The sequence below is a fragment of the Epinephelus lanceolatus genome, chromosome 16, assembly GCF_041903045.1.
Source record: "Epinephelus lanceolatus isolate andai-2023 chromosome 16, ASM4190304v1, whole genome shotgun sequence".
Taxonomy (NCBI): domain Eukaryota; kingdom Metazoa; phylum Chordata; class Actinopteri; order Perciformes; family Serranidae; genus Epinephelus; species Epinephelus lanceolatus.
The window spans coordinates 31,077,206-31,090,447 of NC_135749.1; the positions used below are offsets into that span (position 1 = coordinate 31,077,206).

The window sequence follows — 13,242 nt, forward strand, 5'->3', positions numbered from 1 at the left end:
TCCAACAAACCTTGTTAAACATGTCTAACTTTATTACAGCTATGACACCTATTTCTGTGCTTTCTTAATTAAATAAAAGTTCCAATTCAGATGAGAAAAAGACAACCTAATTATGTGAATTTGCTACTTGAAGTTGTAATTGACGGGTGCCTTCTGCTGAGACTTTTCCATAAAAGTTAATCTCACCTACTGTGAGAAACAAAGAATTCTCTTTGCTTGTGTCTAACAGGAATGGAGAGGTCTTCCCATAGATATTGACCTGAAATCCTGATCTCTCTCTGACTTAAATTACTGGGCCAGCAAAAATCCCACCCGAATGTCTTTTTCTACCCACAGTCTTAAGAGGGATGCGACAACAACAGTCAAAATGTTAATATTTCCAATCAATTTACTCAGAGTACAGGCCCCAGTAAGGAACAAATACTGACAGTCCCACCTACTCCTCAAATTCACATTTATCTCTGAGAGTGGATCTTCAAAGCTGATAAATAATGGCAGTAATGAACACTTATAAAAGCGATAAACACTGATAATGGCATGATTTCACATTTGTGGAGCTCAATTTCAAGGTCACAGGTCTGGTTTTACCAAAATAACCTAAGCTATAAGATTTTTAACACTTGACATTCTTTGACTTCACCTCTTTTAAATGCTTAAGCACTGAAATAAAAAACTGATCGAACTGCTAACCCTGTGCTTCAAATCAGTGAACAAGCACATTGATTTGATTGTTCCAATGGCTGCAAAATACGGTTTCTCGTGCAAGAGGTAATGTCATGTCAGTAATATTTGGCAAACGTTCACAGCTTGTTTGCATTGAGTGTGAATGTGTGTAGTGTCATATTGCATTTTAAATCAGTGATTTAACCACATTCGTTCAAGGTGGAATTAACTTTACTATGTAGAGTCGCCACGATTACTTTGTTTTAATTTTTGTTTTCCAGAAAACAGTCAAATATGACCCTATGCAATTAAAGTGAAGTGTAAGAAGCGCTTCGTTTGCTGCAAGATAAGATCACAGTGTTAAAAAAGAGGTTGGAAAGCTAGTCTTGGTAAAACTGAACAAAGAACATGGCGTCACAATAAACTGTAAACCATGGCACATTAATTTGGTCACGTGATTTTCACCCTATTTCTCATCCTGCTTCTCTTTTACTTTCCTTCCAACATTTATCTTTCATTCTTATTCCTTCACATAGTTTCCTTTCCTCCATTAACCAATTGAGACTCCCATACTTCTCTAACCAGCCTTCCTTATCCGTTCTGTTACATTCCTTCATTTCATCTCACAATATTTTTCTTTTCTCTTTTCTTCTGGATGTTTTTATTTATCTATTTATTTTGGTTATTAAAGGGATAGTTCGGATCTTTAGAAGTGGTTCTGAACGAGGTACTTATGTACAGTCAGTGTATTACGAACAGTAGACGTATGCCTGAGGACAGAGAAAGCATCAATATTTTAGCCACTAAAGAAAAATCAATAACAGTTTCAGTGTACATTATATTTATAATACTTTCACTGCTTTACCTTATTGTCAGACAGTGATTTCTGATGGGGATATGAAAATGTTAAATCTTCAAAGCCAGACTCCATTGAAAAAAAACAGTGATGTAGGATTGCTGATCACAGGAGCTGCTGGTCGACTGCCGCCTCTATTGGTAGTTAGTTTGTGTTATTGTGTGACTTTGGCGTTTAAAAGGGTTGGTTCCGGTTAACCAAAGTCACAAAATAACAAAAACAAACTGACGGTTTGAGGCAGCAGTGGACCAGCAGCTCCCTTGTTCACTGAGCTAAAATTCTAGTTTTTCCCTTATTGTTTTTTTAGGTGGTGGTTTGTTGCTGCCCCCCTCCACAGCAGTACATCGCTTAGCTTCCGTGGTGGCACTCCTGTCTGCTTCTCTAAACTGAGGGTGTGCCAACTGACATCTACAGCCTGTAATACACCGACTGTGGAGATGTACCTCAGACACCCCCATTTCAAAAGATCCGAACTATCCCTTTAACCTCATCTCTTTCATCATTTGCTGTTACTTTTTTAGGCATCCTCTTCTACCTCTTCCTCAAACTCTCCCTCCTCCTCGGCAGTGGCGTCCTGGTACTGCTGGTACTCGGACACCAGGTCATTCATGTTGCTCTCTGCCTCAGTGAACTCCATCTCATCCATGCCCTCACCGGTGTACCAGTGGAGAAAGGCCTTGCGGCGGAACATGGCAGTGAACTGCTCAGAGATGCGCTTGAACAGCTCCTGGATGGCTGTGCTGTTGCCGATGAAGGTAACGGCCATCTTGAGGCCACGTGGTGGGATGTCACAGACGGCTGTCTTGACATTGTTGGGGATCCACTCCACAAAGTAGCTGCTGTTCTTGTTTTGGACGTTCAGCATCTGCTCATCCACCTCCTTCATGGACATGCGGCCACGGAACACGGCAGCCACCGTCAGGTAGCGTCCGTGGCGAGGGTCGCAGGCAGCCATCATGTTTTTGGCGTCAAACACCTGCTGGGTGAGCTCAGGCACAGTCAGGGCGCGGTACTGCTGGCTCCCCCTGCTGGTCAGAGGGGCAAAGCCAGGCATGAAGAAGTGGAGACGGGGGAAGGGCACCATGTTGACAGCCAGTTTCCTCAGATCGGCATTAAGTTGGCCTGGGAAACGCAGGCAGGTGGTCACACCACTCATGGTGGCTGAGACAAGGTGGTTCAGGTCGCCGTAGGTGGGTGTAGTGAGTTTGAGAGTGCGGAAGCAAATATCATAAAGGGCTTCGTTGTCAATGCAGTAGGTCTCATCTGTGTTTTCTACCAGCTGGTGGACTGACAGCGTGGCGTTGTACGGCTCAACCACTGTGTCCGACACCTGAAGACAAAGCGACAAGAACATCAAACTGTTAAAGTGATAGAGATCGACACAGACTGCCAATTTTTCCAGCGCAGTTTACTTCTTTGTTTTCATCATACTTCATGGTGACCTCATGATCTGCAACCAGTGGTGGTGCCGAGGGGTGGCCAAAGGGGGCCACGACCACCTACTCACTGCCTGCCCCTAGACAAAATAATTGAAAATATTTGAAGGCCTCTGTGTGGTGTTTTTTAAAACTTGAATAAGCTTGTTCCCGAAAATGTTTTGTAAAATCACTGTGTCAAATTAAAGCAATATATTTGTCTTTTTGAAGAGTAACTAAACCCCAGAGTTTTGGCTGCAGTGCCTTTACCCTGAAGTTAAAAATGTCCCTAGAATGTGAAAAAAATATCAGCGCAGGCAGGGCTAGGAGGGGGGTGCTAAGATATGGCCTGTCACTCCTTCGTGCTGCGAAAGAGGGGGGGGCTGGGTGGTTGCAAAAAGCTACCATATAGGTCACCTGCCTGATCAGCCAATAACTAAATTCAATTGCAATAGCCAAGTTTTAACCAGTAGAGGGCAGTCACTATCAACATGTAGAATTGAAATACTTTGCATTAAAATCTCAAGATTTGGATCTAATAACATCATCAACACTACTAAATACCAGAACAGCAATTAAGGATGGTATTGATATATTTTTTTGATGACCTAAAAGGAAACACAGTGTAGACTAATGTCTAATATGCGATAGTAAATAAACATTTTTTACTGTATACATTGGTACAATATTTTATGTGTTACCTTAGGAGAGGGCACCACACTGAAGGTATTCATGATGCGGTCAGGGTACTCCTCTCTGATCTTGCTGATGAGCAGGGTGCCCATGCCAGAGCCGGTGCCACCTCCCAGAGAGTGAGTGAGCTGGAAACCCTGCAGACACTCACAGCTTTCTGCCTCTTTCCTCACCACATCCAGGACCGAATCCACCAGCTCTGCCCCCTCCGTGTAGTGACCTTTGGCCCAGTTGTTACCAGCTCCACTTTGACCTGAAGAGTAAAAAAAAGAAGCTAGTGTCTTTTCTCAACACCCAAAACAAAATTCAACACAAAACTTGTCAAAGTCAGTGAGTGATGTGCTTTTTATTATTGGGACTCCATGGCAGGAGTGACCTCGTCTGTGCCATCTAGGACAGTCAGTTGAGCTAGATTAGTCAAATGGACAGGATGTGACTAAAACCACAAAACAGGGCAAAAGGGACACCCGGAGTTCATCCTTTAACTGGAGACCAATCCCCTGTGGCAGCATGCTTCCAAGTGTACCTGGGCAAGATGTTAAATGTTACAAACTCCACGACTGCTGCTTCATATCTCACCCGGACCTCTGACCTCCTGTGGAAAAGAAGTCTGCATTACAAACTCTTCTCTGGTTGGGTGTGTCCTTACCAAAGACAAAGTTGTCCGGCCTGAAAATTTGTCCAAAAGGTCCAGAGCGGACTGAGTCCATGGTGCCCGGTTCAAGGTCAACAAGGATGGCTCTAGGCACATATTTCCCACCTGAACACACACAGAGAGACAGCAACAATATATCAGTTTAATGCATCTTGTATTTGTTAACCTTTAACGGTATTACAGCTACAGAACCACCAAAACTACAGATAAATTTAAGAAATGGTGTTTATTTACACACGGAAGTAATACTGAAAACTACTGGAAGCCAGATTCTTTTCACATGATGCTACAATGTAGGCCACTTTCTCCATATCACGTCCATCAACCCATGATCAACAGTGGTTTTTGACACACACACACACAAAAAAAAAATCACATTATTTTTAGGAAAGAATGATGTGAAGGACTCATTCAGTTGATGTTGTAAATTATGTTTAAAAAGAAATAAAACACATTACTTCAGTTTAATGTATCACTTTGCAGTACCTCATGTGGCCACTGAGTGGAGTTATACATTTAAAAACAATGAGAAGCTTTAGAAGGAGTCTGAAGTCCATTATTATTATTATTATTATTATTATTATTATTATTATTATTATTATTATTATTAACATCACTGTATCCTTGTTTCCCAGTGGTTGTAGTGTATATGTCTCAATCTTCCACCTCCTTGCAGCTGCACAGAGCCAGTCTCTCCACAGGAGGGCAGTCTCCCCTCACTTTATCAAACACAGACCTCTGTATGTCAGGATGCTCTTACCAGTGGCTTCATTGTAGTACACACTGATCCTGTCCAGCTGCAAGTCGCTGTCTCCATGGTAGGTTCCTGTTGGGTCGATGCCGTGTTCATCACTGATCACCTCCCAGAACTAAACACACAAAAACACAAGCGAACACAGCATCAGAAAAGCAGCTGTGTACTGTAATGAAGGCAGTATTCGCTATGAATAAATGTGCAACTGTGTGTTAAAATCAAGTCGTGCAAAATGCAGTCACACACACAGGTAAATGTCCATTTGTTGGATACTCAATTTTTGTATACCTACATCTAATTATACTAAAAACTTAACATCCATCTTCTTCTAGACGCTTAAAAACAACAACATGAAATGTTGTGCGCTCAGTGGAGTTATTCAGTCTCAGTTCTGGACACATGCCATAGAGAGAGGTGTCTGTGTGTACTGATTAAGGCCATGACTGCAACTTACTAAGCAGAAAGAAGAGAGAGGTTTACAGTCACTCCTCTGTTTTCTGTGCCTTAACCCAGGACCCTGTCATCTGATCACTTTTTGTGGTCACAAGATCCCCTAAAAACAGCAGCATGACCTAGAGAAAGGTTGTTTCTTTCTTTGAATCTGGTTAAAGAAGATTTTCTGCAATCGACAGTCCCCTTTCAGAACACTGCAGTCTCTCAGAGAGTATTCTCCTATTGTCATGCTGATTTAAAGCTGCATTTCATGGATATATATACACTCACTGCATCATGGTGAGCACATGTGTTTGAATAAACGAGTTTGCAGCAACCTGTCACAACTCCAATTTGTTCTTTCTGACCCACAGGCTGTTTGTAAGAGACTGTAGCTTTGATCCTGATCACAAGAGCTCGGAGACAACTCTCAGCATTTGATGTAAATGTTCTGCTAGATGCACACATTAACCACAGCTGTGTAAAATCTGTGTGGAAAATACAGACATGACACAGCCTGATCACAAAGGAGCAAAACAAAAAGAATTTCAAAGGACTGAAACAAGGACAAGACAAGAAAAGGAGGAAGTTCTGGAGGCAGAATGTAAACAGGAACAAATGTGTAACAAAAGAAGCAAATGTTGGGCATTTTGGCCTGAAAAGGACTTGAATGGTAAATCGATTAATCTTCTTCTGAACAACTAATTGTTTCAGCTTCAGAGTGTAAAAAAATAGCATAATAGCAAATTTTTATAAATGGTTAGATGTTTTGTAGCCTTGGTAATGCAACATAAAAAAGATAAAAGACATCTAGTAGTTGTATTTTGCATTCTGAAAATGTCAGAGGGTTAAACTCACGCATCTTTGGTCCTGTTTACTTGGTATTAGAATGAGTTTTGGGAGATCTGATCATAAGTAGACAGCTTTCAATACAAGTCTAAACGACCACCAAGACCCTTTGTGATCCGATCATTTGAACCACTTGCCCAGTTGATCTAGGACGCATTTGACCACATATCTTTTGTACTGCATCATCAATGCAGGACGTGGTGGTGGTTTTGGTGACCGCGTGCTGGTGCCCTACAACTTATCCATTCTATGTCAAGCTGGATAAAGCGATGCACAACCATCCATTGTTTTGCCCTATGGAAGGTGTGTTGAATTCTGCTGACAGCGATATCTCCAGCTGTACTGAAACAACCACTAACATGACTAGTAAGCATACAGAGCAGCTGGCAGAAGTGTCTTGCCCCATATAATAACTGTGTGCAGGGCACTAATAAAATCTGAATACAAGCCGAGACGCATGACAAGCACCACTGTGAACATTGATGTGTCTCTGCTGTCCACTTGTGCCAAAACGTACGTTAATACCAGGAGAGAGGGGGCAGGTCTCTCTCGATCTGCTTCCATACTCTTTGTGTCCATGGCAGCGGGTATACGAAAATTAGGAATTTGTACTTGGAGCCCTGGATCGAGCAAAAATCCGTAGGAAGATGTAAAACTTCTGAGCCACTTTCCTAAGAATAATCAATGGCCCGCCTCAAATGCTGCATCCAGTTCTCTTTATAGATACATGATTTACACATTCTATCCACACTGTTATGACACAAAGCTCGTTGAAGAGCAGCATGTATCACTAAGTTTCGATGTGCCACTTCATGTGGGCAGAAAAGTATCTTAACCAACAGCAGAAAATCATTTAGACAATCAAGGCTAATCTGGTTTCTTACAGTAATTAAAGGTCACAAGATGTTCTTATCTTTAACACATCCTTTGGTCACAACACCGCCTCTGTAGCTTCTACACTGTAGCCTAGAAGACTCCTTGTTCCAGGCGTAGTCAGAGGGTCAGTAAGAGCAGTGCTTTCTCAGTGGATTCACTCAGCCCTGTTTCTACAGGCCGAGACAGTAATGCCAAACTCAGTTAAGATACGAGCACAGACTGTCACACCAGCTCAGTCAACTGACCCTAATCTGTGCCATGGACTGTGTGTGTGTGTGTGTGTGTGTGTGTGTGTGTGTTTAAGAGGAAACGGGGGAGATAAGCAGAGGGAGGTTGGCACGTCTGTGTGGCTGTATGTGTGTATGTGTGAGAGGCTCATTTTTTAATCTTCACTACTGTCACCTCTCCATCTTTGGCTGTTACTGAGTTCACCCCCCCCCCCTGTGATCACCATGGCAACTAGTTGATAAATTTATTCAAGCAGATTTGAAACAGAAAAACATCTTGTTGAGCATTTAATTGGGCTGGGCTAAAAGCTAAAAGGATTCTGGACAATGATATAATATGATAAACTCATCACTTGGATTTACACAATCTGGTTAAATATAAATCGCGATGTGCACTGGGTTTAAAAATAGAACAAGATTCAAACGAATTGTGTCACAGACTTTATATGCAACAAATAATGAACAGAAAAGGGGGAGAGTGAACACATCCTGACGAGTCTGTCACTGTCTAATCTTTTATCCTATCTATAAGAGGTTATCCAGCAACCATCCAGCACAGACCTGAGCAGATTTTGCTTGGAACTACATTGGGTAAGTGAGTGAATTCAAGCAGAGGTAATCTGTAGTGAAATGAGGATGACCTCAGCCTCACTAAGTCCTCGGTAAATACACTTGTCTTCACTGATCAGAGCCATTGAGCAGTGGACTTTGAGTCACCCCATATGCTGCTGCCACGCCTTTTGTTTCCCCGCCAACCCCCCCCCCCCCCCCCCCCCCCCGTAATGTGGTCCATTACGAGTGTGTAATGGACCACATACTGTCGATGTTTTTTACTTCAAACAATGATGCTAGCCTATATACTTTCAGATTTTTTAAATTACAACACTTTCTGTTTGTTTTGCAGTTGCAAAGCAGTCAGTGTTTAAGTCCTGTTTCAGTTTGGATTGTATCTGAACTCCATTTAGAGGCATGGTTGTTAAGATGACTAAAACTAAACTAAAAACTAAATGTAGCTGTGAGAAAACATTCAGGGAGTATATTTATAGAAATTGAATATAATGTACAAGTATGTTTTCTTTAGTGTATGACCACCTGAAACTAAGAATTGTGTTTTTGTAACCTTGGAATGAGCTGTTTTAAGTTACACAGGGAACGGGTCCTCATCTATGGATAAAGCCATAATGCACCACCATGTTTCTACAGTAGCCCAGAACGGACAAACCAAATACTGGCTCAAGACAGGGCCATTCGTGTTCTTGCATTGGAGTTGCTCCGTGATGAGCAGCATCGGAAAAACACTGATTTTTTTAACCTTGAACCTGCTTTATTCAGCATTTTTACTTCCATTTGCTTCGGAGAAGAAGAGACCTCTGCAGATAATTCAGCTCCCACTTAAAACCTCCTGAACAATGAACACTAAAGCAATTCTAACCGGGAGACACAACAATCTGCAGTCCTAGGCTGAGATGCCACAAATTACCCTCAAAATCTTACACACTGTTGCTTTGACTGAAATTAAAACAATATGACAATATGACAAAAAAATAAAAACTAAGGAACTACAGGAAACGTAGTTGTCGCCTTTGTCAATATAGTCAAATTTTTCAATACAAGTGTGAGGAGGCGCCAGTGCATATTTTTATTGAAACTGGGATCTCTACATGACTGTGTGTCAATGGTCTTCACAAAGTGTTGTGTTTGTGTTGTAATAGCTATTCTGAACTTCTTATATCTTGCCCCTGACACATATCTACTATATTATAATTTTAAAAAAGCTAAAACTAACACTGAAAACTAATAAAAAATGTAACTACAATGAAACATTTGCAAACAATAACAATGTAACTGAATTGAGCAAAACCCATTTTAGAAACTAACTCAAACTAAACTCAAAAACAAAAATTAAAATCAATTTAAAAATAAAAGCTAATGAAAAATACAAAACTGAAACAATTCTTCTTAGAGGGTGACATAAGTATAATATATAGGTCAGGATCTGCAATATATTGATACATAAACAAATGACTATTTTGGTTCTTTATTACAAACTGGTTTAACACACTATATATTAGGCTTGGTCAGAATCAAGGTTTTACAGAATATAAGGGTATTTAAAAATCCTGAAAGTATATTTTCAATACTGTCAAATATACAGATGCTCCTCTCTCTATTAAACTGATACAGAGATGCTGTATTAAAATGATGTTTTGTGGAAACCCCTGTCAAGTCTTGCAACTTTATCTTGAGATGACTTCTTGCAACTACAAAGGCAGCTACATGATTTTATTCAACTGCCAGCCACCACCCGCACATAATATACATTCAGCCCACTGATGTGTCAGTGTCTGTCGCAGCAGGAACTGTCGTCAGGTCTTGCAGGAAGAATCTATGGAAGACTATGGGCCATGCGTATTTAAACCAAGCAGTTAGGTTAACAGCATAATACACTGCATATTTGGGCTAGATAATGACATACATGCTACAATGACTTCTATTACCAGCTTGACATACTTTTACATACTTTTGATATTACAAAAATCAGTGTAACCACGTTACTGGAATGTCTAACTTTGATCTTGAAAAAAAAAAAAAATACCATGGGGAAAAACCGACATTAAGGGCATACAAGTCAAAATTTTTATTAAATGATAAATGTAACACAGCTGTAACATGACGATGACAACTTTTCTTTTCTTGGTTAGTAGCAGAGAGCAGCAAAATGTAGTAAATGTAACACTAAAGGAGAGTGAGAAGGCCCAGCTTGTATTGATACTGTGGAAAATAAGTATTGAAATATTCAGAATCGATATGTATTAATAAATTAATACTGTCACATACCGTATATCCAAGAGAAGTTATGAAGGTATGAAAAAATAGATACCACTAAAACCTACTGTACATCCAGCTAACACTATTTTATTATTGGGCTGCAAGTACCAATAATTTGCATAATAAGTTAATTTATTCTTTCATTCATTTTCCATAACTGCTTATCCTGTTAGAGGTTGCAAGTTTGCTGGAGCCTATCCCAGCTGACATTGGGCAAGAGGCAGGGCGTACAGGTCGCCAGACTATCACAGCGCTGACACATACAACCATTTACGCTAACATTCACACCTACGGACAATTTAGAGTCACCAACTAACCTGCATGTCTTTGGACTGTGGGAGGAAGCCGGAGTACCCGGAGAAAACCCACAGAGAACATGAAGGCTCCACACAGAGGGGATCCCCCACCCTGGGTTCAAACCAGGAACCCTCTCGCTGTGAGGCAAAAATGCTAACCACTGCATCACCATGCTGCCTATCAAAGATTATTTTCTTGATTAATTGATTAATCTATATGGCATTTAAAGAATACTAAAAAATGGCCAAACATAAATTCCCGGAGCCTTGGTGACGTCTTCAAATTGCTTGTTTTACCCAACCAACAGTTGGGTAAAACAGTTCTATTTCGAAAGACATTTAAATTAATTATCTTATATGCTTAAAAAGATATAAAGTATTCACAAATGAGAAGCTGAAACAAGCGAGCACCTGAAATTGATTATCTGCTGAAGCTCTATTTGCCTCACAGTGGATCTCTGGGAAATTTAAATCATAGAAACACCACAGGATCCTTTAAGTGCTGTAGCAAAAATGCTGATAAAACAGCTTACATGGCAGATAATCACTTTATAAATATGTCCACGTGTAAACAAGGTTAGACTTGCTGGTTGCTTGGGTGTGCATGTGATACACTAACTGGAAAACCAGCCCTTTAAGCCAACTCATCTGTGCTCTCAGAGCAGACACTGAGCCACTTGTTATCTTCCTCCTTCCCCCCCTGCACCCCCCTCCTGCTGCGTTCCTATGCTCTGCCTCAGCAAATTTCTCCTTTCTTTTCACCCTCTTGTTTTCTTCTTTGCTCTTTTCTCAGTGACAAAGAGTCCGGCTCACCAGGCGGCCAAGACAGCAGCTGGTCCTGCGCGTCTGCTCCAGTCTGGTCGGCTTCATTAATCACGGATCAGTGACTTGAGTCCCTGTTTTGTCAACAGTTCCTAATGTGCGAATTGTTACTGTAGTTCATATCACAGAAATACAGCATCACCACATTTTTAATATGGGCTGCTTTGACGTATTAGGAGTGTGTTTGTTGAGACCTTACTGTACTCTGTGGTACTTTAATGACCCATCACATAACTGAGATATTCCAGCAGTGATTCATTGTGTCTAGTAATCTGTGTCAGTCTTACGGTGCTTAACTGTATTTATCATCAACTTTTATAATAAAATCAGGTTCGGTTTCCGATTCTGTTACTATTTTGACTGTGAGTTAGATGTTATATCACAGTTTTACTGATATATGTGAGCAGTAGTCTTGTGAAATGTATTTAATAGTACAAAAAGTATACATCTCCTTGGATAACAGGTAGCTTGTAATGAAAACAAACTGAAAACTGACTTTATACCCATGACGTATCAGACCACTTACTTTGTCTGAAACTCAAAACAAGATATCTAAACATGTAATCAAATCTAAGGTGTAGTCATAAACTGGTGAAAGATGAACACTTTAAATGGTTGCCTGAGTCTATGGCACAGGATGGAGTGCGAACAATAGGGCTGCATGGTGTGGTCCCATTACAGCTTTAGTAATGGTATCTTTTGTGGTTTTTTTGAAAGGCATCTTTGAAAAGTTTTTAAGAATTAAACACTTTACATATCTGGCAGACAAAAGTTAGAATAAACTGCTAATTAAAAAAAAAAAAAAAAGTCCTTTTGTTCTCACTACTTCTTCTTACCTTTGCACCAATCTGGTTCCCGCACTGGCCGGCCTGGATGTGCACGATCTCCCTCATGATGGATAGTAGTTTGTGATGAAAGAAGAATGTTGGTGGTGATGAAGAGTTGCAGTGAACCTACTAACTGAGTACAGAGAAAGAGTGCACTGCTCTGAGTCCTGTAGGCGGGGCTACAGTCTTGGGATGCGGCCATCACGGCGTTCACGTTCATGATTGGCTGCTGTGGCCGGAGCTCCGACGCTCATTGGCTGAAAAGGGCAGATTTTTTTTTTCAAAGGGGTTTCCTTGTCTCAAGTGCAAGGACCGGAAAAGAAGAAGGAGTGCCGGGTTTTGTCATCACTGCCCCGTTGGAGCCTGAGCCCCACTAACCTACATGTAACAATGCAGAGCAGAATAGAATAGAATAGAATAGAATTGGCAGGTCATATTTAATTTTATTCAATTTTATAATGAGGCGATAAAATTAACATGGCAGTTTGATTTTGGTAATGAATATTATAGTATAGGCTATGCAGGCCTACTTCTGCTTCAATGTGTGGGGCAGCACTGGGCATACAATAGAAGAGAATATAGTTAAACACAATAGAATAGAGTAGAAGTAGTTGCTTACTGTGTTGCCTGAAGAAGGCTAATATCAATAAGCACTAGACCACATTTGGATTTCATTGATAAAAGTATTTTACAAGTACATTCACTCATGTAATGTGCTCATAAGTACAAGCACTTTTTTTTTTTTTTACTTTACTTGAGTATTTCCTTTTTCTTCTCGTTACACTTCTATTCCAAAACAATTCAGAGTCTAATATTGTACTTTTTATTCCACTGCAACTAATTCTAACTTAAATTACGTTGCAGAATCACATTAATAGGCTTCTACAAAATATATTCATCAAATTAAAGTATGATGAGATTAGAAAAAAATATAATTAAAATGAGCTCCACCTTTACCAGCTGCAACAGTACTGTGCTGTTCACAATAATGCATCAAAAATTAGAATCCAATACTATAATGTATATTAGGATGGAATTAGACCTATGC

The 13,242-nt window shown here is 40.4% G+C and overlaps 1 protein-coding gene across 1 annotated transcript; it reads right to left on the reverse strand.

Annotated features, from left to right (window-relative positions):
• Window positions 1-1,183: 1,183 nt before the first annotated feature.
• LOC117263566 (tubulin beta chain-like) lies at window positions 1,184-12,339 on the reverse strand. Its single transcript, XM_033637070.2, has 5 exons — window positions 12,204-12,339; window positions 5,043-5,151; window positions 4,277-4,387; window positions 3,636-3,880; window positions 1,184-2,849 (listed from the first exon to the last, which is right to left on the reverse strand). Exons 1-5 carry the CDS (start codon window positions 12,258-12,260, stop codon window positions 2,037-2,039), a joined length of 1,335 nt encoding a protein of 444 aa, XP_033492961.1. The 5' UTR covers window positions 12,261-12,339; the 3' UTR covers window positions 1,184-2,036.
• Between the last annotated feature and the right edge of the window lie 903 nt (window positions 12,340-13,242).